The sequence below is a fragment of the Heloderma suspectum genome, chromosome 3, assembly GCF_057233095.1.
Source record: "Heloderma suspectum isolate Gila_16-S chromosome 3, 16-S_ref, whole genome shotgun sequence".
NCBI classification, from domain to species: domain Eukaryota; kingdom Metazoa; phylum Chordata; class Lepidosauria; order Squamata; family Helodermatidae; genus Heloderma; species Heloderma suspectum.
The window spans coordinates 176,338,790-176,365,601 of NC_139460.1; the positions used below are offsets into that span (position 1 = coordinate 176,338,790).

Genomic DNA, 26,812 nt, shown 5'->3' on the forward strand with positions numbered 1-26,812 from the left:
GGAGGAAACTATCTATGCAAACAGCATCAAGACAAGACAAGTTTTTATGTTCCAAAAATATATTCTGGTGTCAATTTATATCAAAGATATCTAAGATCAGTGCAGAATTTCCCATCAGTTCCAATAAGTGATAGTCTGACAAGAGCTTCTCTTGCTGACAAGAACTTCTTTACTTCTAGAAAAGAGTAAAAAAAAAAGCATCTCTATAAGGATCAAAGATGTCACAGAAATATGAAGAGAGACAAATGGGATCAATTATGGTTTTTGCCATGTTACCTTGGTTCCATCAAACTATTTATATCTAACCCTATAGAGAGAAGAATAATCGCTCTAGCTGTTATAGATTTAATTAAAAAATTATTTTAAAGTTAGCTGAAAACTGCAGCCCAACTACAGGGTGACTTAATATGATGTCATGATTCAGCTTCCCCAGCAACTACAGATACATTTGTAGCTTATTGGCCACACCCTTACCAAATGTAACTTGGGGATAGTAATGGTGGTCTACCTTCAAAGGTTGTTGTAATCATTACAGAGATAATGTTTGAGAAGCAATTGAGCACTTGAGAGGAAAGGTATACAGTTGCTAACCGCACAGAAGCTGTATGTAGTGTTCATCCTGCTCACATGAAGGCTAAAAGAGTCATGGGGGTGATGGCATATACACAAGGTCTGGCCCCGACATCCCCATCTCCACTAGCTCAGTCCGCTGGAGCTGATGGGGAAGGTCTGGTAAGGCAGGGTTCTTGAGCATGTGGAGGGTTCTACCTGAGTTCACATGAACCCGAGTTGGAGGGCCCTTCTGACCTGCCCCTCTTTTAGCCCTGACATGAGCAGGCTGAACACATACACAGGGCTACAGTGGCAGGGAAGTCACCTTTAAATTAATTCTTATAACTGGTGTATTTCTTATTTACGACACCGATGTTTCCAGGCGCGTCCCTTGGTTTAGAATGGAGATAGCTGTAGCACTGCAATGGTCTCCAATGGAAGCCCCAGACAGAACACATCACAGGAGTTGGTCCTTGAGGTTCCCACTGCATGCGGAACTGTGGCAAACTTCCTGTTCTCCAGAAAGGGGCACAAACTGATTAAGCTGATAAGTAACCCTGGACAGAGCTGTGCCAGGGTTGCCTCTGAGCACAGGGAGTGGCAGAGTGGCTCAGATTCTGAAAAGGAATAGCAGGAGGTGGGGGAGGAAATTTCCCAGGCTTGTCCAGAGATAGAGACACAGACTCTGTGGGCTTCAAAGGCCCAGCTGGACAGAGAGGGCCTCTCTTCACACACCCCTGTGAGAGATAGTGAACAGGGAGAGGTGGGGTTTGGAGAGCCTGAATTCTTAAGACGCCAGGAGCAGACGCAGAGCCAAGAGAGAGATGGCGGGGCGGAGCTTAGACCGTCTGCCCGATTGGCCCAGCGGGAACAGCTGCGCTTAGAGTCTTCATGAGAGAGGGGGAGATCCCCCCACCGCTTAAATTAGAATAGCAGCTTTTTCTTCAAACAGTGGGCAACTTTCTTTCGTAGCTTTCCTTTGAACTCCCTGAAGGTGTTTCTTTTGGAGACTGTGAGTCACTGACCATTTGCATCTGTATGACCCATTGAAGTAGTGGAGTAGAAGCCGAGAATTGAAGCCTCTTGTCTGTGTTTTGATTTGGGTTCTGAAGTTTACAGCAGGGGCAAAGGGGAATCCTGACAAGCTGGTACCTGAGTGTCTTAACAATACCAGAAGTGCTCCCAGGCTTTGAAACTGCTCTGCAAGGACAGTCGATTCCACTGCCTAAAGATCAAGTGGACCATCCCACCACCACCACCTTCTCTGTCTTAACTGGATGCAGGCTTAGTTTGTTCACCCCAAGCTGTCCCATTGTAAGGCTCAAAGCCTAATTCACAACTGAGACTGCTACTACCAAGTTGGCAGAGAATGAAACACAGAGCTGGTTGTCAAAAGCATACCAAAGGTCTTGCACTCTGTAGCACTGCATGATCTTACCCAGCAGTTTCATACGTATATTCATCTTGGGGACAAGGTCAAACTCTGCAGTACTTAACAGGGTCCCATAGGGCAGAGTGTGAGTCACCCAAGGGCTCAGAGTGTGAGTCAGGAATACTACTTTTCAAGGATCTAATAAGCCAGGTACATTTCTGCCTGTGGCCATTGCTCTTACAATTCTACCACCCTCGGCCATACCCAAGTCTCTTGCTTCTTTAAACGAATGGATGATACTTCATAAACTGAGAAGAAAAATGACTTATTTGCCACCATCACCATTATTTCATAGGTTCTGACATTAATTCTTCTGTATATTCAACCAAATCTGATCCAAGTTTTTCACCGTTTGCATTCCAGGTGTTGTCCCTGCTGCTTCACTGAACACAGCTCCTCTGTAGACCAGAGACCTACCTGATTCCACACATGTTGGAAACAACTGTGTTGGTGCCCCTGAAGTTGAGCAAAACATCATGTTCATCTAGAAGGGATGTCTTTGAGTAGCCCTGCCCCTAAGCAAGATGGGAGAAATGACACATTCCATAATACCCTCCCCTCCACTGAATGAGATCATGGCACATCATTAAATGTCTTCCAAATATCATAGCTCAACTCTGGCAACCTCCGATTCAAAGGTCAGTCACCCATATTGGACAGGAAACATCTGGAAATATTTGAGTGCTTTTGACAAGGTACAGTCTAAAGCAAATGATCCTGTGAGATGCTGTCAACATCTTGGGAGCACACTTCCACTTATTAGAGGAAATAAATTTGACATTTCTCTGGAAAGGTCACCCATTAACAATGTATAGAAATTATACTAATTCCTTCAGTGAGAAAGTAATGTTTCTTATGACATCCCACATCAGACAGACTGGCAATTATATGGATAGCTCAGGACTGTTTCCCATTGTACAGTCCCCTAACTTATTGGTGTTGGGGGACTTCAACGTACATTCGGAGGCCATCCTCACAGGAGCACTTCGGGACTTCATGGAGACCATGGCCTCCTGGGAGCTGCACCATATTCTAACTGGGCCCACCCATGTAGCCGGTCATGCACTAGACCTTGTGTTTGTTTCTGGAGAAGCGGGGAGTGATCTGGAAGTCGGGGGTATATCCACCACCCCCTTGTCATGGTCAGATCACTATCTGGTAATGTTGGACTTCTCGGTTCCACAACCCCTCCACAGGGGTGGAGGACCCATTAAAATGGTCCGCCCCAGGCGTCTTATGGATCCAAATGGATTCCTGAACGCGCTTGGGGATTCTCTGGGGCACGCCAATGGCCACTCGGTCGAGACCCTGGTGGGTGTCTGGAATGCCACAATCACTGGGGCATTAGATCAGGTGGCTCCGAAACGCCCTCTCCCCCTGAACAGGGCTCGGACTGCACCATGGTTCAATCCGCGGTTACGAGCTCTGAAACAGGAGTTGAGACAGCTAGAGCGCCGGTGGCGGAAGTCTCGCTCCAAAGACGATCAGACACAGGCTAGAGCTGTATCTTCAGCCTATCACGTGGTGGTGAAGGCAGCAAAAAAGGAATATTATGCTGCCTCTATCGCGTCTGCAGAGTGCTGTCCCAGGAGGCTGTTCCAAGTGGTCCGGAGCCTGGTCGGTCCTGTGGCTCCAGAACCACTGGAGCATTCTAAGGCCTCCTGTGAGGCCTTGGCAAGGCACTTTGCAGATAAAATTGATCAGATTAGGTGTGTTACTCTGCACGATGTGGATACAGTTAGTGAGCAAGAGGCGGCCTGTGGCAAACCGGTTTTGTGGGATCGGTTCCACCTTCTTCCTCCTGATGAAGTGGACAAGGAGCTTTCATCTGTAAGGCCGACCACCTGCTTACTTGATCCTTGCCCATCTTGGCTCATTATGGGCTGCAGAGAGAGACTGGGTGAGGAGATCAGGGCGGTGGTGAATGCCTCCCTTGAGGAAGGAGTGATGCCATCAGCCCTCAAGGAGGCAGTGATAAGACCGCTCTTAAAGAAGCCCTCCTTGGATCCCCAAGTTCTGAACAACTTTCGCCCAGTCTCAAATCTGCCATTTTGGGGCAAGATGATTGAGAGGGTGGTGGCGATGCAGTTGAAGGCACACTTGGAAGAAACTGATTATCTTGACCCATTTCAGTCAGGCTTCAGGCTTGGGCATGGGACAGAACGGCCTTGGTCACCTTGGTAGATGATATGAGGAGGGCTCTGGATAGGGGTGAATGCTCCTTCTTTGTTCTCCTTGACCTCTCAGTGGCTTTTGATACCGTTGACCACGGTATCCTCCTGGACCACTGGAGGGGTTGGGCATTGGAGACACCATATTGCGGTGGTTCTGGTCCTTCCTCTCTGGCAGGTACCAGAGGGTAGCACTGGGAGAGGAGGTTTCAGACCCATGGCCACTCACTTGTGGGGTGCCACAGGGTTCCATCCTCTCCCCGATGTTATTTAATATCTATGTGAAGCCGCTGGGGGCTATCATCAGGAGGTTTGGGGTGCAGTGTCATCAATATGCAGATGACACGCAGCTCTACCTCTCATTCAAATCTTCACCATGTTTGGCCGTAGAATCCCTGTCCAAATGTCTGGAGACGGTGAGTGGCTGGATGGGGAGGAATAAGCTGAAGCTGAACCCTGACAAGACCGAGGTACTGTTAGTGGGAGACAAGAGGAGGCTGAGGGATGTTGACCTGGTGTTGAATGGGGTACGGCTACCCTTGAAAGACCAGGTCCGCAGCCTGGGGGTCATTTTGGACTCCCAGCTGTCCATGGAGGCTCAGGTGTCAGCTGTGAGCCGGACAGCACTGTATCAAATCCATCTGATATGGCAGCTGCACCCCTTCCTTCCCGACCATCTGCTCCCATCGGTAGTACATGCCCTGGTCTCCTCTCGTTTAGACTACTGTAATGCGCTCTACGTTGGGTTACCCTTGAAGACAGTTCGGAAGCTGCAGCTGGTACAGAAGGTGGCGGCTCGCCTGATTAAAGGCAGCCGCCGGCGAGATCACATCACTCCAGTGCTGAAGGAGTTGCACTGGTTACCAGTTGTTTTCCGGGCCAAATTCAAGGTGTTGGTTTTGACCTTTAAAACCCTACATGGTTCCGGCCCAGCCTATCTTAAGGAGCGCCTCCAACAGCACTAGACAGGCCGCTTAACAAGATCAGCCTCGGATGGCCTTCTCTCTGTCCCATCAGCCAGGACAGCTAGACTGGAGGGGACGAGGGAGAGGGCCTTTTCTGTGGTGGCCCCACTCTGTGGAACTCCCTCCCTAGGGAAATCTGTCATGCCCCCTCTTTAATGAGCTTCCGTCGTGCATTAAAAACCCGTCGTGGTTGTTCAGGCAGGCATTTGGGGTGGGTTAGGGTATTTCAGAAAATGTTTTTATTGTAGATTTTTATTGTTTTAAACTGTTTTATTGTATGCTGTACATCGCCCAGAGTGGCTGGGTGACCAGCCAGATGGGCAATTAATAAATTTAATAATAATAATAATAATTTATTTTCTTCATGCAGACATGCATGTGGGTATAGGGCCGAGCAGAGACACTTTAGTCTAAACTGGCTATGTTACAAGGGTCAGCTGTAGCCCCTTTTCAAGCCACTGCAACTATGGAAAGATCCACAGCTGCCTGGTGTACAGTTTTTTCATATGGCTACTATGGGGCTGCTCAAAAACAGAAATATTTAGCATTTACAGAGGATATTTCAAGGGTTCAAAACACTTCTTGTACACTATCTCAACATTTTCTGCAAGAAAGAGCACTGTAAGTTAGGCCAGTGCGATGATAAATGATAAAAAAGAACCTCTGAAGATCTGCATGTATTAAACCAGAATTTCTGGTTTCATAGTCATAATTACTAAATCAGCTTGAAATCCTCACTTAACCTAGGCTGCTTACGCTTCTCTCTCTACTGTTGCAATTAACTGGAGTAGTCATAAAGTACCCAACTAGAGAGGAGAGCACCTGGGACCTGCATCTCATAGCCAGGGGCTATCTTTCCCAACCAGAAAGAGCTTGTCCAGGGCCAGGCCATTGGTGGGTCCCAAATATGGCTGGCGTTTGCCAGGGCTGACATTGCAGCTCTGTCATACTTGTACTCCTCAGTTCAGGTACTGACTTACACATATGAGGAAGTGTAATGCAACTATGCAAAAGTGACAGGGCCACATGATCTTCTGTTGCATTAGTAAGAATACATTTTCTGTGTATTACAGATATAGGTATTTAAAGACATTTTCAGCATTACCTTTTCGTGGATTTCTTGTGTAGACTGTGCATCACAAAATGCAACGGTAGCTACATCCTTCAGGATTGGCATTTCTACTGTACAGTCCCGGCCATCCAGCAGTGCTACCAAAGGGCGTGGGTGCATGGGCCCATTCATGATTGGTGGTCGAATGCCTAAAATAAAAAGGGAAACAATGCTTTATAAATACACTAACATCCATGTTAATGTGAGATAATGCAAACAAAATATTTGGGTATTTTTCTAGTCTGATAAAGACCATGGAAGGGAAACAGAAATGGAATTCTGATCAGTAGAAGCAAAGAAAAGGATGCTTAAAAAGTCAGTAATTGGCTGAATTTATGCCACTGCATCAGTTGGTGTATTCAGCCAAATCTGACCCGAGTTTTTCTATTAGAAAACAGAATACTGGAACTGTCCCCAACTGCAGCCCATGTACAGCAGAAAAAACAGAACACCGCAAAGCCACAATACAAGGAGTCACTGAGGATATTTTCTCATTGCACTGATTATAAAGTTGGCATGTCAAGAGCCCCTCACCTGGACACCTGTGGCAAGTAAAAATCCAGGTGATCAGGCAGAGAAGCTGTACCCACAACCTCTCCACTTAGCCCACAGACAACTAACAGAGGCACATGGGGTCAAGCAGGTTAGTAATTTTTGTAGTCTTATTTGCAAAGCTTCAATAAAGGGATACTTCCATTTTTCAGTAGAGTTCATGTCATGAGAGAAACTCAAGACATTATTGAACACCCCAAAAACACACTACATTGCACAGATAAGCAACCCTAGAAGTAGTGAATAGGTACACATGACAGAACGAGAAAAACGAATAATCAAAAAAGGCAGGGTACTGGTGACATTCCAATGCAGGGGGTGGGAAAACTCTTTTGGCTTGAGGGCCCAATTCAATTTCGGAGAAGCTCTTGGGGGCAGCATCCCAGTGATGGGTGGGGCCAAAGGGAAACAGGGTGGGGCCAAAAATACAAAAAATGCCAGCATGTTGTAGCTCAAAGCACTTACTGAGGCATTTCAATGTTTTAGAATGGGGGGGGGGACTGCACAGAAGCCAGGAAGCCACCAAACCATCAGCTGTTGGGGGGAAAGGGGGTGGCCTTCTGGGGAACCATGGAGGACTGGATTTGGCCTCTGGGCCTGAGGCTTTCCGGGTAATAATAAATGGTCATGAGTCAATGAACACCATGGAATGCTTTCAAAGCTTCATTTTGAATTTCTGCATATTGAAAAGGGATTTGTGTCTGGGGGGGTTCTATGATTTAGAACCATCCCCATTTTTTCTTTTAAAAAATGATGCTTATTTTGCTAGGTTAAAAAAAGGAATACAGCTTTTCTCCATGTTAATACACACTAGAAAGAGGAACATGCTTTGAATCACTTAGATGGGGTGGGGGGAATGGGGATGGTTTAGCAAGCCAATGGTACAAGAGGCCACAGCTGGTCAGCATCAGTACTACCTCTAACCAAGTTCAGCTTCCACAATGTTCCTCCTGAAAGGTGGAGGAATGCAGGCAAGTACCTATTAAGAAACTAGGCTAAACATGAAACCAGTGTCTTCAGGATTATCGTGAACAGCCCTATCTGCTCTGTCTCTGGGCCTTTCACATTAACAAGCTAGCTTTTTTGTTTTAAAATAAAGTTTAATGCAGTCTGGACAGGCAGTCCATGGTTTAGTACATAGCTAATACTAACCATGATTTCTTAAGCAGCTTCTTACCACAGTTTCATAGTCTATTTAGTAGCCAAAATATGACTGCGGTTATTCGGACATAATACTTAATTTTTTAAACAGTGGTTCATGTTCTGCTATGTACCAGAGTATCATGCCCCCACTGAAGGAATCCTCTTCAGAAGACGAGCTAGAGCTCCCAGATACAAAGAGCAGCCCATGGGAGGAACTTGGGCCCTTAGGGGAGATGGCTGCAGGTACATCCCCCAAGAGGAGGGAAACTCCACCTGTGAGTCAGAGGTCAAGTCCCTTAGTCACCTAAGCCCCCAAAGTGGTGGCATCTCAAGAGGCAGAGCAGAACCCCTGATCTGGAAGGAAGGCTCCTCATGAGTAAAGGACTCCTTGTGAGTAGGGCCCTACTTGTGAGTAGGGCCCTACTGAGGAGGAATTCCAGACGCCTCCAATGTGCTGGAGCGGAGTCCTGGGTGGGGACCTGGAAGTTCCAGCTTATAAGCTTCACAGTCCTCAGCACGGAGGGCTGCTGGAAAAACACCTTATTTCAGCTCTCAGTACTTTGCTTTTCCTTGAACTGATCCTGCATGCTGCTGATCCCTGGATTCCTGATAAGACCCTGACTCTTGGATTGTGCTTCCATCGGACTGTTTGCCTGTGCGTCTGACTTTTGATCTTTGAGATGGATTTGCCCCATATACTGCCTCAGGACTGAGCCTGAACCAGCCACAGCAGGACACAGTTAAGATGTGCAGTGTTCCATGTTCTTCTTACCCATCCGCAACTCACTTCTGAGGTTCCTGAGGCCTAGACTTGTTCCTCAGCAGCAGTGTCTATGAGCAGTGTAAGTTCCCGTTGGCCACAAAAGCAGCTGCCATCATGCCTTCCAGGCTGTGCTAGAGACTGGGACAGCCATACAGGATCCAGGATTAACTGGGAGAGGGGGTATTTTTGCACTGCCAGACCACTGGATGGCTTGGTGTAACACAACATTGTTCTCCCTGTTCAGCTTTGCTGAAATACCATCAGAAGCCACTGTCCGCACTATGGACAGATTACTGCAGCTGGTCTAGGCCTGATCCCCCATTCTATTCCACCTATGACAGTAGTAGTGACAGTGACTCAAATTATGGAAAAGAATTCTTCCCACCTTTTCACTATCCCATCAGTCATTCAGATCTGTCATTGCTGTGGGATGGAAAAGGGGCAGGACAAACCTAGCTCCTTCAGACCCAACATGGTTAGCCAGCAACAATCTCCAGACTTGCCAATGTTGTTTTATTCTTTTATCATGTTGTTCACCGCTCCAAAATCTTCTGATGTGGAGTGGTACATAAATATTGTAAATAAATACATACATACATATTTATTTATTTATTATTAAATTTATTAATCGCCCATCTGGCTTGTCACCCAGCCACTCTAGGCGATGTACAGCGTACAATAAAACAGTTTAAAACAATAAAATTCTACAATAAAAACATTTTCTAAAATACCCTAACCCACCCCAAATGCCTGCCTGAACAACCACGTTTTTAATGCACGACGGAAATTCATTAAAGAGGGGGCATGGCGGAGTTCCCTAGGGAGGGAGTTCCACAGAGTGGGGGCCACCACAGAAAAGGCCCTCCACATACATACATTATGTATATACATACATAAATGTCCTAGCTTGCGGAGTTGCAAGTGGCTGCTTGATGGAGGTAGGGGGGATGCTTTCTCTGCCAAGCCTTGGACTAGCTTTGACGCTTTGCCTCCCTCCTCCTCCTCGGAAACTTTTAATACCTGTCTTTTATATCTAGCCATCATTGTTTGCACAGATGGCAGTCACAACACACAAATGCGCCCAAAGATCCCCTCTATTTACTTGATCTTTGCTATTACTTCTGAGTTTTGGTCATGAGTTTTGGTTATAAGCAGCATCCCAGAAGAGAGCACATTCACAAGCTCTGGCCTAGGATTATCTAAATACATGAAACTTATGAAAAACATGATACTTTTTGCATCACACACTCAGATATACTACAACTAAACTCAAATAAACTATTCCAGACAACTACTGATCAAGAATGGGCAGAGTTGGAAATCATAATGGATACACAGATTTGTATTACTTGCTTAGGGTCCAAGGGACTAGCAATAATACATACATTTAGAATTAAAGCCCAGTGCGACAACCAACAACATCTAAAATACAAAACATAGCTATAATTACACTCAGTTAAAAATTAACTTGCCACAGCCTTTGCTTCCTACAGTATTTAGAAGCTGCAAAAAGCAAAGGAAGCTTCCTCTAGCTAGCAAAAACTCCACTTCCTTCGTCACAGAGAGGTTTTAATGGTACAAAACATTTCTGGGTTTACTATGCAACTATAAACTATAAATATAAATTGTGAGTATGTTTACAATCTGTCAACCAAGATCAGAACTGAGATGGCCGGAAAACAGCCATCTCAGAGTCAGCATGGAGTAGCCGAACAGTACAGCGGCCTTCAATATTTTCAGATTTAAAGCCCACTTTTAAACCCAACTGGAAACAGGGGCCCCACTTTTATCTTATACATTATTTTCAGCTTGAATATATCTGTCCTCTAGTACATTATGTATTACATCATCATATAGTCAGTCCTTCACCACTTCTGTCTTCGCTCTCCCTTCCTCATCTGTTTTTCTGCTCTCCCCTGGTTCTTCCCTCCCCTGGTTGGACTTGTATAATGGGAAAGTACAGGTCCAAATCGCCACATAGATATGATGCTCAGTCAGTGGCCCTGGATATCACAACATCTCTTAACACATCTTGTCCCTTTCTCCATACATGTCTATGGAGATTCATTCTGACATAGTAGTGGGCAAGGCAGCAAAAATCCAGGTTTGCAGTCACCATTGGCAATTTAAAACATCACTGGAGTTGCTGAAGAGAAAGCATTAAGCGTGTTTCCACTCTCCATGGGCATGCTGTATGTAGGATTCAGCTGCCACTTCCTCCTGTGTCAGGCTTGTGAATAGACACTTGCCTAGGGTAACAAGAATCACCTCACAGAGACCAGACAAGGAAGCTTTTGCAAACTGGAAGAAAGTTAGTTTTTTTACTTCTCAGGTGATCAGTGTGCCATAAATTACTAATGTAGTTATACATGGTGAAACGCCTAGTAGATTTTTGTGGGCTACTTCTTTTTCCACAAAATTCTCCACTGTGTAATCCTCTCTTCCCATAGTATCACTCAGTATTTCTCCACAACCTTTGTTCTCTTTTAAAAACGTCTTTCTGGAATCCAAATCCCTCTTTCCCCCTCAACTCCACTCAGTGTTTCTTTCTCAGTTCCTTTCTCCCTCATTTTTCCACTTTCTCCTCAGCTGTTTTTTTCTAGTATCTTCCCTAGAAGAGGACCTAATTGGACCCAAGCCTTCCCAGGACACTACTACAGAATGAAGCTGTAATTGGTAGACTGGCTGCAAGCATCGCAGAATGCCTTCCCCACCACTTTCTCAATGACTCACTGGAGGAAGGGGCCGCAAATCAGAGGCTATGATTCCGAGGTAGGTTTAAGCCCTGGCACCTCTCAATTAAGCCCTGCTTGGAAGGCAGCAGAAGAGAGCAAGCAAGGAGAACATCTCAGAGATAACAGGTTCCCTCCGCTCACTGGTGCATTCCGGTCTCTATGCCTCTGTCTCTCCCTCCCACCGATCAGTATCCTAGAATACCCGACTGACTTTTGTTTTGCAAAAAAATGTTTTGCAGCCTAGATCAAGTGGATGACTAGTTAGACCCTGGAAGCGAAACTGGTAACATTTTATCAGCTGGAAAGCTACAGCCTGGGTAGTGTGTTTTGCAATTTTATGCAAATACAGACAAGATGCAGAATAAAAATTCAGCATCATGAGAATCTCAAATATTTGTTTCTTTCTTCCCCCCACATTGTTTTTAAAGGCAGTGTTTCTGGAGGGAAATTAAGGCATTTAGAAACACCATGTTCACTTTTTCTTTATCTAGAAAAGTCCATTTATAGGGCTAATTCAGATGCAATGCTAAATGGTTTAGCTCATCATTACATGAATAAGCCTACACAATCCTTGAGGTCACATGCTCCCTACTCTCTTCTGGTGCAGCTGTGAGGAAATCTGAAGCATCTTCTTCCAGGTTTAAACTAAGTCCAGCTCCCCATTACATTTGAACTGTGGGAATAATGGTTTGTTTAAACTATGGTCGGTGAACAACCCACGATCGTAAGCCACAGTTTGATCCCAGCTTGTTTGAACAAACCACAATTTAAACTAACCACATTTCTCCCACATTCAAATGTAACAGGAAGCTTGTGTTAGTTTAGTGTTGCATCTGAAAAGGTCCATAAACTACGACAACCAAACATCTGATCTTAAAAGTCAAACCCTCACAACAACATAATATGCAAAAACACCAGAATAAAACATAAATGTTTACCCGCAAACACAAATTAGTGTTTAGGTTCAATGTTTTGACAAGCATTTCCTTGAATACAAAGTCAATGTTGATTAAAAACAGTTGTAAACTAATTCCAGAGTTCCAGGAACCCCTACCAACCTGACATTTCTTAAACTGGGTTTCAGTTTCAGAGTCATTAATTCCACTTCTCAGCTATTTACAATCTTCAGTACTGGAAGGCAATATAGCAACCTGTCATTTGATCCTCCTTCTCATGTCTTTAACTGTTTGTTCAGCCTCCTGCAATCTTGAACCAAAGCTTTTAAACTTCTTATTCACTGCAACCTCTGTATCTTGGATCGAGTTCAAATTTTTACTAAAAATTAAAAAACACAAAAAATACAGTAAGACAACATTAAGGGTCTGACAACTGCAAAGCCAGGAAGTTCAAACTTAAAAGCTCTCACTGAATCTTTCCAACTGCAGGTTGTCATCATCCATTAACATTCCACTGACATCAGTAGAACAAGACCACAAATAAATACTGATGCATCAAACATGTCACCATTTCCCCCCTACTGCCTAGGGGTAAGTTAACACCTACCCATAGATATGCTGTGCAAGAGGTAAGCAGGGCTGAACACAAGGGTTGGAGGAACAATTACTCTCCCCCACAACCTCTTTATTTTTGCTTGAAGACCTTTGCCAGTGCATTTGAATGCCTCTTCTAGAAGGAAAGCAGAAAGGGAGGCAAGGCAAGGCAAGACTTGTTGAAAGGTTAGTCAAAAACAAGCTTACTAAGAGGAGCGGGCTGTGATCATACATTTATTTATTTATTTATTACATTTCTATACTCCCCAATAGCCAAAGCTCTCCGGATGGTTCACAACAATTAGGGATGACAGCAGAGAGCAATATTAGTTACCTGGAAAGTACTTTCTCTGTAAAGACTGTGCAACATGTTTTGGAGGTAATTGTACGATTCTTCAGTAATGAAAGAGTGTGCATTTTTTAAAGTCAGTAGTACATGGTGCAGTTCAGTACCTCTAGCATAAGTGCCCTGACATGCATCATAGGAATAGGGAGGCCTGCCTTTTCCCTACTTGTAATAAGCACCTGAGCATAGTCCATGGTCTCAGAAAGCTCACTGCAGCATTATGAACTAAAGATCCACTGAGAAACCTTAATTTTGAATTTGCAGGATTTAGGGAGTTTAAGTTAAGCCCTTAATGTTTTCCAAGTGTATTTTTAATTATTTATCTAACAATTCAATAATTTAACAGCTTTACTCTACAGACCACCACTGATGAAGCAGATCACTAACACATGCTACCATGCAAGCACATGACCCAAGGGCAACATTTAACCGATACCGCATTCCTCTGCATTGGTAAGTGCTGGTAATTTAAGGTGCTGTGAACCCATTTAAGAGATTTCGCAAACTATGCTATCATTAACCATTTAACAGATTAAAATTTAAACATATTTAGTGACAGGCTATATTTTCAAGGTATTAAGGAAAAGCAGCAATACTTCACCAATATAGGCAAGCAAATTGTTCCAAAAGTTATTTTAGACATTTTTTGAATCAAGATATGGACAAAGATTTTTACCACTGACATCAGCAGTGAACACTTTTTCTACAGGAAACACTTCTGATTAAAAAAAAAAAAATCTAATCAAAAACTCAAAATGTTAACAAGTGATAAATACTAAAAATGAATGCCTATAGTCATTTTTATACAATGAACATGTAAGAGAACCTTTCAGAACAGCTTAATAGCATTCATGACATATTTTGTAAATCCTGTCTCCATATCTAAAAATGTGTTATCCTGCCTACATACAAGTGCAAGCAACTGATCTAGGTGTTAGAAATGTGAAAGTGATTAGATTACTTCGTAATTTAGCACAAAGATTGGAGTACGAGGTAGGACATGTCCTACTCTCCTCGTTCTCCTGACTAGCTATGGCACTACAGACTATCAATACAGGGTGTGAACTCATAATAATGATCTTATCATCTAGGAAGTTACAGAACAAATAAGTCATCAAATTTCAGAAGCAAAAGCTCCATTCACAAGCAAATTCCCATCACACCTTGATCTGACTACAGCACCCCACGTGCACTGAGCTTCTGATGAATGCAACAGATGATGGCAAGAACTTTCCAGGGATCTTTAGCAAATTTAGAAATGTTTTAGGCATTTAATTATACACACACACACACATAATTAAAAGGTTAAAAATTGCATCAGTTACATATGTCTTAAAAAGTAACATTTTCTAAACAATGGTCCAAATGCAAAGGCACTCAGTCTCTAGTGCCATTGAAATTAATGGGGCATAAATTAGTCAAAACTAACATTCTATTTATTTCAGTAGGATTTAAGCACAACTAACTTTCTCTAGATTTGACCAATATCATGTCAACCCTCGCCCAAACTGACTGAAATACACCATTTAGAACTAAAATTAAAAGTCATTTGTATGCCACTTCTCTGCTGATTAATTAAATTTCTTAATACATCTCTCTGCAAGTCTAAGATTTGTAGGCCCAACATTTGACCTACCTTTCATTTTCTAACATCTGTTTGCAAAGTCCATGAAATTCTTTATTTTTTCTTTTTTTCCTCAAAACAAATGCTTGAATTCTCCTTTTTCTGAAAAATATATGAATGCCAAAAAAAAAAAAAAAAAGCACAACACTCATGAGTAACCCTATAAATTACAGACCAGCAAGTGTGTGAAATGGAGGGGGAACAAGGTAGAAGGGAGTTTCATTTCTAAAAAGTTACTGTGCACAAGTATTTAAGACAATCACTCTTAATAGGGTTCCCTATGGGCATGTCCCCTTTAAAAAGGCTTCATTTTAAGATGCAATAAATCAAAGGGGTTTTTAATTTTGACATAAGCTATTAAAACATTTTAAAACACTTTTTAAAAAAAGGTATCAATGGCACCGGATGTAAGCAGAAGACTCCGGTAAGTCTTGCATTTGTACTTCTAATATGTCCCCTGTGGTCTTTGGATTTCGTCCCAGTCATAATAACCTCCATCACAAATGCTTCTTCTATGCAGGTAAAGTTTGTAATCCATTTATCATCTACTGTTTAGCATATCTGGGTGCAACGAGAAGCAAATGAATCTCTTATTTTAAATTGTCCTTTTAAAATGCTCCAGATGTCAGCATCTCCAGCAAATCTCAACACAAAATAGGAAATAGCTCATAGAAAGGTTGAGAAATTCTTTGGTTTCATATTTTAAGACAAACTTATCAAATTCACACTTATCAAACCTATGCACTAACCAGAATGCAGAGATACAGCGATATTTTCTGAGATTTCTGTTACAGTTCAGAAATAAAAAATGTACCCCCCAAATGTCTATGATAGGCTAAAATATGCACAAAAATGCATACAATGGGAAAGTGCACACAAAACCACATTATATTAGGGAAATTGCTTTAAAATGTATATTTAGAAAAGTGTGCATGAAAATTCATACAATTAGATAAATGTGTAAACAAATACATATAGATTTTCATATGTACTTCAAAAACAAGTTTGTAAATTGATGCGGAAATGGAACAGAACAAACTTAATGAGAAACTGAGCAGAATCAAACTTGGCAGATTTGTCCCTCCCTCCTTGTTACAGAGGTTTGGAACTACTGTTACTGATTTTGCCAAATGCTGATCTTGTTATATTTGAAGTAAAAGCAATCAGCATGGTGACAGGCACAGCTGACATCTGTTTTCCAAGTGTCTGTCGTGTCTGTCACCTGCAAAGGCACTTCAATCACTGGACAAAGCAGACATGTGGGTACACTCTTGGGTATTAAGTGGATGTGCAAATGAGTTTTAAGTCCAACCCCAATATCAGGAAAATAAGTTTTTGTGTTCAAAGGTGCGTGCGTGGGGGGGTCTACACCGCCAATTTTTTTGGTCAAGCATCTGTTTTCGGGACCAAATCCAAACAAATAAGAGAGTAGCATAAAGTAACACAAACACAGTGCAATGCAGAAGAATATATTAACATTCTCACTTAGCACACATCATGAATTTATCTCACTCAACTATGGTAAACATTAGACAGTTCACTGTAATTAAGAAAAAAAAAACACTCTCAGGTGTTGATCGTACAAATTTGAACTTGGGTCTCTATTCTACTTGCACAGATTTTGGATAAAGACATGACAGCTGTAAAACATATGCATAAATTTACTTATATTTATGTTTCAGCTAAAATACAGTGACACTGTAGTTGGGTCTGCTCAGGGATATTCCAGGCTCCTTCCCCAAATGTTCAGCCAAACACCACAAAGGACCTGATAAAGCACAAGAAAAGTAATGTTTTTCCTGTGTTGTCAATGAAAAGAGGAGGGCAAGATTTCCATACTCCTCTACCTTGTCAATTAAAGCAGGCATTTTGTTTTAGTCAACTTTCCCTGCATGGTCTTTTGGGCTAGCAGAATGGGCACTGGTTTTTAGAACCAACTGGAAGGCACTTCAATTATTTTTTAAAAAATATATCATTAAGATTAACAAATGATGGGTGCAATCTTATGCAAATTTAGCCCAAAAAAAGTCCTACAACTCCAGCTATGCTGGCTGGGGAATGCTGGGGCTTGTAGGACATTTTTCTGTCCAAACATGAATAAGATTGCACCCTAAATAACATAAAATTAGACATGCTATACGCTATTTGTATTTACTGTGAACAATAATTGTGCCTATCAGCTGCTCAGGCGGGCAGGGGTGGGAGAGAGAATCTTCCTGCCAAGCAGCTGATTGGTGTGCTTACAGTCTTTTGAAAAGGGTTCCACCCATGCAGACCCACTAGCTGCACAGCTGGATGGAGCAAAAATGCAAGGGGCTGGAATGGGACCTAGAAGCTAAAAACAGCCTCTGCTTTGGACCTTGCATTTGGACCAGCAGCATTACTCTTACCCAGCCCAATCCAAGTTTGCTCTACTGAAAACAAGCTGAGCACTCCATTGGTGTTCTCTGGAAATGAAACACCATCTGATTCTGCATGGCATATTCAGAACTCTGCTCAGAGGTGATTTATCCAATTAGAAAGAGATGCATTTTTCTTTTCTTGAGACATTACGTTCTGGAGCTTTTCTTTTTAGTAAAGCTTTCACTGTGATTCATCTCCCCCTTGGCTAAACTTGCTATTTGTGGCAGCAATGTTTCCAGTGGAATAACACCACAGCACAGTTGGTTACAATGGTAAAAAGAAAAAGAAAAAAAAAGTTACATTTAAAATTACTCCTTAAAACAACTCCCCTCCCGCCGCACTAGCTAGTCCCCAATTCCATCTGAGCATATCAAAATCCTATACAAGCAGTCACAGTATGAAGCTTTCCATGACTAAAAGCTGGAGGCATTCTTGTATGCAATGCAATGCACGTTCTTGCATAACAAAGAAACTGTTGTGGATTCAGACGACCATTTATGACAATGTACCAAGTAACCACTAGGTCCACTGACTGCAGGTACATAGGGAACATAGCAAGCTGACTTGAACTGTCAAGCCATGGGTCCATCTAGCTCAGCATCGTTGACATTGACTGGCAGCGGCTATCCAGGGTGACGGACAGGGTCTTTCCCAGCCCTACCTGGGCATGCCAGAGACTGAACCCGGACCCTTCTGCATACAAAGTATGTACTCTACCGCTGAGCCAGGGCCCTTCCTCACATACAAACAGCTTCAGAAAAACTGCTCTTCTGGCAATATTGTACCTGAAATGTCCCCGGGACCAGGGGGAGGCAACACAGAACCTGTGGGCACCAGTGTGCCCTCAGACACCTTTCTTGGCGCCTGCTGAGGTGTCCTACCCCTCCCACTTTTTATTTTTATTATTTAAAATAACCGTGTTTCTTACTAGCAGCTGGGACTGCTTCAAAGCAAAGCAAGGGCCTCTAGCTGCTCCCGTTTTCATTTCCTATGAATGCCTCCAGGCCACATGTGGGGTGCAGAGACATTCTCAGGAAAGTAAGATGGCGGGTGGCTGCAGGCCAATGCTTTCATGTGTAGTGCACCCATTTTGTGGTGATGCCCATGACAGTTTCTCAAATTGCCAAATGTGCCCATGAGCCCAAAAGGGTTGCCTACCCTTGCCCTAGACAGAAAAACAGAAAAAATGCTGAACAAAGAAGAGCAAAGCATAATGAGGGGGCAGCAGGGGGAGAGATAAAACGGTAAAGCAAGCTAAATCATGTTACTTTAGCGAGGACTTCATAGAAATACATTGCATCATACATTATATCCATATTCATTCCAAATGTTATTCCTTCATTTAGGGATTTATATCCCACCCTCCAACAAGATCCCAAGGTGGCTTAAAAAAAATCAAAATGACAACAAAAGCAATTAAAAACATTCTAAGTGACATAAAAAGAAGCGGCATAAAAAAAACCCACATTAGCCTTGTATTTAAGCACTCACCTGGTAGCCACAGGTGACTAGGAAGTGCACACAAGCAAGGAATTCCACACAGCTGAGTGAGCCGACAGGTGGAGGAGGGATGGAGCATTCTGTCTCTCCTCTGCACCCAGCATAGGAGCCAAGTGGGTAGCCCCCTCCTGTGCCCAGTACAGAAATGCAGTGGGCTGCTGGAGGAGGGTCAGAGCTCCTGTCCCTCCTCTGCTTGGCCCCAGCAGGCTAGTAAACTGTTCTGCAGGCTACTTACTTTAGTGGGCTTATTTACAAAGCTGAAACAAATGCAAGGCAGCACAAAAGTGATCAGCAGAGATAAAACAGATTGAATTTAAAAGCCTGGGATTGCTTTTTTAAAGGTATTTGTTTGGTACTGAAATGACATCAAGAGAGGTGCCAGATGTGTCTTCCTAGGGAAATCACTCCACGGTTGAGAGCTACCACTGAGAAAGCTCTTTCTCTGGTAGCCACCTGACATGCAGTGAAGGGTCTGTGTAGAAGATCTTAGTGTATGGGCAGCCATGCATGGAAAGAAGCAGCCTCTGCCCGGATGCATAAAAATCAGTATTTCACAAGGAGTGGGCCAAAATCAGAACAACTACCAAATAAAGCAGGCAGTTTACAGCAAACCCTGACTCTGATTAGGCAATATTAATCAGATGGCAAATGCATATCATATTCCAGTTAAAATTCCTCTCAAATACATGAGAAATGTTTCAGTTATGTGGGCGCTATGTCCATTTTGGGGTCCAGCTCAGAAATGGAGATTAATTTATGTCTTATTTGCTTGGTAGGATGAAAAAAGCAAACATTTCCTTCCCACACACATACCAGTGACTAATATGGGCTACAATTTAGATTTAATTGTTTTGACTGTTTGACTGTCTGATATAAAAGCTTAGAGGGAGCATTCTCAGGTGGCCTCATGGTTTAATTCCTGCAAGGAAGAGGATTGCCCATTTCTTGTGCCTTCCCTATCAGCAGCTCATCCTGCGCGTGCAAAAGCTGGCTGAAGTTTCCTGAGTGGGGGAGGCCTGCCTTGCTGCCCAGCTCAGTGGTGTGTTTTTGCAGAGAGAGAAGAGCTGTGTGGTCCTCTGAGCTTGCCTGCCCTCTCCAGTGCTGGCTCTGAGCCACATGGGACCCCCCACAAGGAGCTTCCCCAAACTCAGAGTCCTGGGGAAGGCACACTGGTGAAAAGGCAACAACAACTTCTTAGCAAGCAACTTGTACAGTTGAGACGCAGGCACATGCCATGGGGTCAGCCTGTTTGTTGAGATCTTTTGACTTTCTGCCTCAATGTTATACACAGCAGGAAATGTTAAATCCCCTTTTATTTAAATACATAATTACTGAGGGCAAAATCATTCCACACAAGATAAAAATCCTTAGAAACAAAAGAACTTCAAAAGATATGGAACTTACGTGAATTAAATTATTTTGATAGTGATAGCAAGCATTTCAGGGCTGGAAATTGTTTAAGTTATTTGAGGTTCTGAAGAAATTAAATCACCACCTTTTTTTTTTTACTCAGGAACATTTCTGAACAAAGAATAAATTATTATAGTCCCAAGATTACTGTAGGTATGCTATTTTTCCATAGAATTGTTTTGCTTTTCCTACTATTATTTAATGTTAAAATTGTGTTTTAGTCTCTGCATTTCCCAGTCAAACACACTTAGAAAATCTGCCCACAGCTTCTCTGTGTGCTTAGAGAGTTGGGCTAGAACTGAGGACATCTGGGTTCAAATCCCCACTTAGCCATGGATCTCACTGGGTGACCTTGAGTGGCCAGTCACTATCGCTCAGCCTAAGCTACCTCACAGGGTTGTTGTGAGGTTAAAATGAGGGGAGGAAGGTGCATGTACACTACCTTGAGCTCCTTGCAGGAAAAGCGAGATATAAATGTAATAATAAATAAATATATCACATATCCCTCTCTAATGGACTGAAACTTTCCAAGCAAGCATTAGGAAAAATGAAGAGCAAACAAAACTGACCACAGAAACATCTGTTCTCCCCCCAAAAAAATAATATAGCACCTTATACAGGTGATGGTTTAGATTCAATAAAAGCATTTTCCAATTGTTCTTGTGCTATCAGTGCACATTCTATTGATCCAAAGCTAATGAAAAGCCCTGTCCTGGATCCTGTTTCTTGATCATGTTACAGTGACCTAGGTCGCACATAATGCTAACCCATGGTTTATTTAACCCATGGGTTGTTGAATTCTGGGTTGTTGTGATATGCGAACCCAGCCACACTAACAAACCATGGTTTGTTAACCATGAACAACCCAGAAAAGGAACCCATGGATTGTTTTTGGATTGTAAACTCTGGGATGTTTAAACCATGTGTTGTCATTACATATGAATCCAGAACTGTGGGTTGTTCATGGATTGTTTTGCCAGGCTACAGAGGCAGCAGCGGCAAGAGTGGTAAAAAAGAAAACCCAGCTGCTCTACCAGTGCCAGTATTACAGTGCTGCAAAGATATCTGGGTTACAGGGAGGGAGCAGGCAAAGGAGGAGGGAAACAATTACCCCAGGGATTGAGAAAACAAACTGTGGTTTGTTCGCTCATCTGCCAGGCAAACTGTGGGTAAGACAACAGACCATGAGTTAAATAAACCATGGGTTAGCATTATGTGTGAACCAGGTCAGTGTGTCAGAAAGTTGGCTTAGCCCAAGTCACACAAATAAAATTACGGGGCAGGGAGCAGTACCTTTTCATTGCCACGAGTCCAGCGTTTTCCACAAATTGCCAAATAAAAAGGGTGTACAAGTGAAGACCTGAGCAAAACTACCAGATCTGCCTGGTAGGCTCTGAACATAAACCATCTGCTGTGTGGAGAAGCCTCCACACAGCTGCACTTAAAAACAATGGTCATTCAGCGGTCAACTTGTGCGAATCACAAGTTCTGAAGTGATACTCCTGCAAAACACAGTGACACTAAGTGGCCAAGAATGCTGGATCCCAATTATTATTCCCCAAAGAAATTTGAAAGTCTCCCAATAGGGTAAAACAGCAAGCATTGAGATATCCCCATTTTCCTGAATTCATGTAACCATTTCAGGAAATATTGAAATAAAGATAAATAACTTTTGGTGGCCAGTTCAAGTATCACCACTAGGAGATTCTGAGAAACCAAGAAAACACATGTAGTCACAAGCAAGAGTGTTTTCATCTTGTTCTTTCTTACTGGACAATTTTTCTTTTCACATGCTTCTGAAAGTTACTCCTAATATTTAACTTTCAGAAAATGAGTCAGAAGTAAAGTGAAACACAGTTTAGCATGCAGACTAGCATGATCAAATAATGTAGGATGCTTTTTGGCATCCTGCTTTACCCCACAGACAGCTGCCTCTCCAATTTGTATATTCAACTAAAACAGCATTTGCCCTGAGTCAATCAGTATTCCACCACCAACTTACCCCTGTCAATTGCTTCAGCCATGGTCTTCTGAACACTTAGACTGATTTTAAGTAATTTATGCATGAAATTATGTCGATCAGTATGAAGAAACTGTACTTATATGAGTGTTTCTTCACATGAGAGCTACATCCCATTTGTCAGTTACCTAGAAAAAAACAAGGAATTCTGAGAATTCCAACAGATATTGCAACTTCTCTCTTGGTATTATTCATTTGTTATCTTGCTGTAAAATAACCCTATTCAACAGCAATCATAGCAACAAGGTGGATGCTGCATATGTTCCATTAATATTCTTGATCAATAATGTGCAACTATTGTGTTTTCTGGCTTACATATATATATTATATCTCATAACACCTTGGGGATCACTAGCATTTTTTATTTTTAGGCGATAAAGCACTGCAAACACTCAGCCTATTTCAATATCTCCTTGCGGAAGCATCCTTTTTAAAGCTGATTGACAAGATATCTGAGGTTGATAGAATATCTGAGACAACTACTGTTTATTAAACAATGGCAGTTTAATCTGTCTAAAACCCTTCAAAGTAGCCTTGTGTTTAACAACTCGCCTGGTAGCCATAGGCAACGGGGAATTCCATGCAGGCAAGTACACAGAATTCCACCCAGGCAAATCAGTCAGCTGGCGGAGGGGAAGATCTCACCATGCCTCCACTGCCTGTCCACCTGGAAGCCCCCTCAGCTCTGCCTCTCCACCACCAACCTGCTTGGTGGAAGATAATTTTTTTAAACTAGGCTGCTAAGAGACTAATACGCTGCATTTCCATGCTGGGCGTAGGGTGGGTGGACCGGGGTTCCCTTCCCCCACAGCCAGCATGGAAGTACAGGCTACTAGACTCTTAGAAGCCTCGTTTTAAAAAAATGCAGACTAGTAACATTTGTGGCTTATGAAAGTTTGTGGCTTGGAAAGTTAGTTTCCCTCTTTATTTTCTTCTCACCAATTTTGCCATCTGAAGAGTAATTAAGTTTGGCAAGTGGGGGCATTACCATCAACCCTTGTAACATAGAAACGCAGAGTTATCTTCATGTAAGCAATCATTTGATATCTAGAAACAAGCTTCTTATAATCCACTATTAATTACAGTAATGTTTTCAAAAGTGACACATGCTGAAGACACCTTTTGGGCAATCATGAATTATATAGCTATGTCAGGTAAGTAATGCATTTTGCTGTCCAAAAGGAATTATCATCAGAACATTAACATTTTAACTAAACTGACTCCCCAGGTTTTCTTAGCGGTTCCACTGAAGACTGGACAAGAAGCAAAAGGCTTAAATTAAAAGGGTGGGAAATTCACATAAAAATCAGGAGACTTCACAGCTTGTTCAAGGAAAGACCAGACAGGCACCTGTTCGGGGGCAGGGGGGCTCTAAGACAGCCTTCCCCCATCTGATGCCCTACAGATGTGTTGAAACACAACTCCCATCATCCCCAGCCAGCAAGTTGGGGAAGTCTGCTCTAAGACCTTGCATCAATGGATGGGACTAGATGTTCCATTAAGAACTATTCAAGCCTTCTAGGTTTACTCTATGGAGGATTTTGAGTACCAGAAATATTAAACAGCGCCCTTCAGTATATTAGTAGGTTACTTAGCTGGAAAAGGAAAGCAGTGTTTAGTGCCACCAATTCTTGAGTTTTTCAGGGAAGAAGAAGGGTTATAATAGGCTCCCTATTTAGGCCACTGAACTTTCACTGTATTTGGGATTCTCCCCCACTCCCCACCCAATTTGCTTTATTGCCTTCTTAATTAGAGTAACTAGGAATCAATCTGAGACCTGGCTATGGCATGCACTTTAGAATATGCATGGAGTGGGCATACTGCAGGATGTTAGGTAATGCTTTGATGATCTCTGTTAAGTTACTTTGTTCTAACACAGAAATGATGGTTCTGTGACAACACTTGTTCCAGAGATCAACTACTAAGTAAAGACTATTCCCATGAAATACTTTACAGCAGGGGCAGACAGAAGATAGAGCAGGATCCAGTATAGATCTCTGAATAGTTCTCAGCTGATCAGCAACAGTTTTTGACACACACCCTTTTTAACACAAACGTGAAAAGGATTCACCCTTTCTAAATTAAATTATTATAATATCTTATCTGTAGTAATTGAAATATAGATTTGTATTTATATATGCAGATCATGGCAGTATAGGGCTCATGAAATGCAGTAAGTAATTGGCTCTGTCCCCTAACCCACCTTTTCCATCTGACTTCATGGTGGATCTCAGGGTTCTAGCAAGAAGAAGAAAAAGATTTTGCAAGCCTGACATCTGCCCACAGCTCCTTTAAAAACAAGATCATCCTCAAGATGACAATATAAACCGATAACACCTCTTCACTCACACAAGATGCCATAACTGAATACAGATCATACTACCACTGAGAATGTAAGCAGCATGTATGTATATGATATGCTGCTGAATTCAACTGAAAAAGGCTGTGCTGAGGCATGGATGTGACACAGCATGACCAAAACATTCCCTCTAGAGTCCTGATGTTTTGCTCTGATATACCATCCACAAAACAAGGGTCTTCTTCTATGATGAATCAAATTTCTGAACCAAACACCATAGGCTCAAGGATAAGTAATGCACCTACCAGCTCAGTATGGTAAATAATTTCCTCACATTTGCAGAAGCATTGCACTGTCAGCACAAAAGCAACCACCACACACAAAACACACACAGAGGGAGAGAGAACTTGTCTCCACTGTCATTTTCCATCTGATGCTTATAAAATCACTCCTAACAAAATCTTTAACATTCACACAACCAGCTTACCAAACACTACAAAAATAGCGTTCTCTTGCTCCCCATTCAGAATTCAGCTAACATTAAAGAGCTTGCGACAAACATTGACATTCTGGTCCCAGCATATCAAAAGTATTCGGAGCTGGCATACCTGCTGAAGTTCCAACACATAGCAATACAAGCTGCTGTCTATTAACTTCAACAGTAGCCAATCAGCTTCCTTGCAGGCTGCCATTCTCGGCCAATGGTGTACTTCCTGGATCTAAAGCCATAATGCTGTAACTGTAAACACACATTTCCGCACATTTTTCTCCATCTTTCTTGCATGGGAGAACTAAATTTGGCAGATTGCAATCTGTATTCTACTTCCACAGAAAGTCATGTTGCATTCAAAATTACGAAATATAATAAAACTTATTTTATTTATAAACTGTATGGCACCCCATGACGTGGACTCCACCTGGAGGCCATTAAAGAAGCCTCTCACACAGTTGTAGTAATGGTAGTGTCTTGGCTAACACAGTTTTCCAAGATTTGGAGCAGAAAGAAATCTAGCTGCATCTAGCTACCATGGGGTGAGGAGTGTCCACATTCCATTCCCTCCACACATTCATTTTGTTGTTGCAGTATACTGTGCAGCTGCAACAGAGCAGAAGGGCCTGAGTTTAACACATTTTTTCCAGGCACCCTCCCACGTGGTATTAAGAAAATCTGGTGTAAAGAATAGAGAAGTCAGAAAAATGCTCCTCAATGTAATAAAGCTTAAGAGTAGTTTAACTGATACCAATTTTTTGTTATCAGACATGGAATCAAAAAATCATAGAATTATAGGGTTGGAAGGGGCTTACAAGACCATCCACTCCAACCCCCTGCTCAGTGCAGGAAGCCTGATTCTCAGACAGTCTCCCATCCAAGTACTAACCAGAGCTGATCCTGCTTAGCTGCTGAGATCAGATGAGATCAGGAGCATCCAGCCCTTTGTTCGTATTATTATATGAAACTTAAAATTTCCACAACTGTCCATGGAGCTTGATTCTATGCCTATTTACTTGGAAGAAAGTCCAACTGTAGCCATGAACTTTACAGAGAACCTTGCAGAAGACTGCAGCCTGAGATAAACAAATCCACATTGGTGACTATTTTACTACATACTCTGCCACACACCTGCCCCTGAGGGGCCATCGTTCAGTGATAGAGCACATGCTCTTCATTCAGAAAATTCCAGGTTCAACTCCTTGCATCTCCAGTTTAAAAGAATATCCAGCAGCAAGCCTGGGGAAAGGCCTATGTCAGCCTTTCCCAACTTGGTGCCCTCCAGAAATTTTGAACTAACTCCCACCAGGCCAAGCCTGCATGGCCAATACTTAGGAATGCTGGGAGTTGTAGTCCAAAACATCTGGAGGGCACCAGGTTGGGAAAGGATGGCCTATGTCTTGGATGGCTGTTGCCAGTCAGAATAGACACCACTGGGCTAGATAATACTTTGATTCTGTCTAAGGCAGCTTCATAGGCTCATAAAACTCTCCTTACCACTTGGTAAGGTGGTCAGCCCCTTCATGGATCACTGCCTTGTTGTGGCGAAGGGGCTTGCGTAACTCAGTGAAGCCATAAGCTGTGCCGTGAAGAGCCACCCAAGACGGAGAGCTCATGGCGGAGAGTTCTGACAAAATGTGGTCCACTGGAGAAGGAAATGGCAACCCACTCTAGTATTCTTGCCAAGAAAACCCCATGGAACGTATCACAAGGCTAAAAGAGATGACGCCGGAAGATGAGCCCCTCAGGTCGGAAGGTGTCCAATATGCTACTGGGGAAGAGCAGAGGGTATTTCCAAGTAGCGCC

General features: G+C 42.8%; 1 protein-coding gene across 17 annotated transcripts in view; it reads right to left on the reverse strand.

Annotated features, from left to right (window-relative positions):
- Nucleotides 1-26,812, reverse strand: part of CTBP1 (C-terminal binding protein 1) — a 73,153-nt gene that overhangs the window by 22,184 nt on the left and 24,157 nt on the right. For 2 of the 17 annotated variants that reach the window (XM_084844996.1, XM_084844988.1), the window contains exons 2-5: nt 14,897-14,986; nt 12,928-13,050; nt 12,576-12,699; nt 6,226-6,380 (exon numbers count right to left, since the gene is read on the reverse strand). In XM_084844996.1, coding sequence (XP_084701122.1) covers nt 6,226-6,380; nt 12,576-12,582 — 162 coding nt within the window. In that variant the 5' untranslated portion in view covers nt 12,583-12,699; nt 12,928-13,050; nt 14,897-14,986. Of the gene's footprint in view, nt 1-6,225; nt 6,381-12,482; nt 12,700-12,927; nt 13,051-14,896; nt 14,987-18,778; nt 25,785-26,812 lie in introns of those variants that run through there. The other 15 variants (XM_084844991.1, XM_084844982.1, XM_084844995.1 and 12 more) reach the window with 9 other exon arrangements.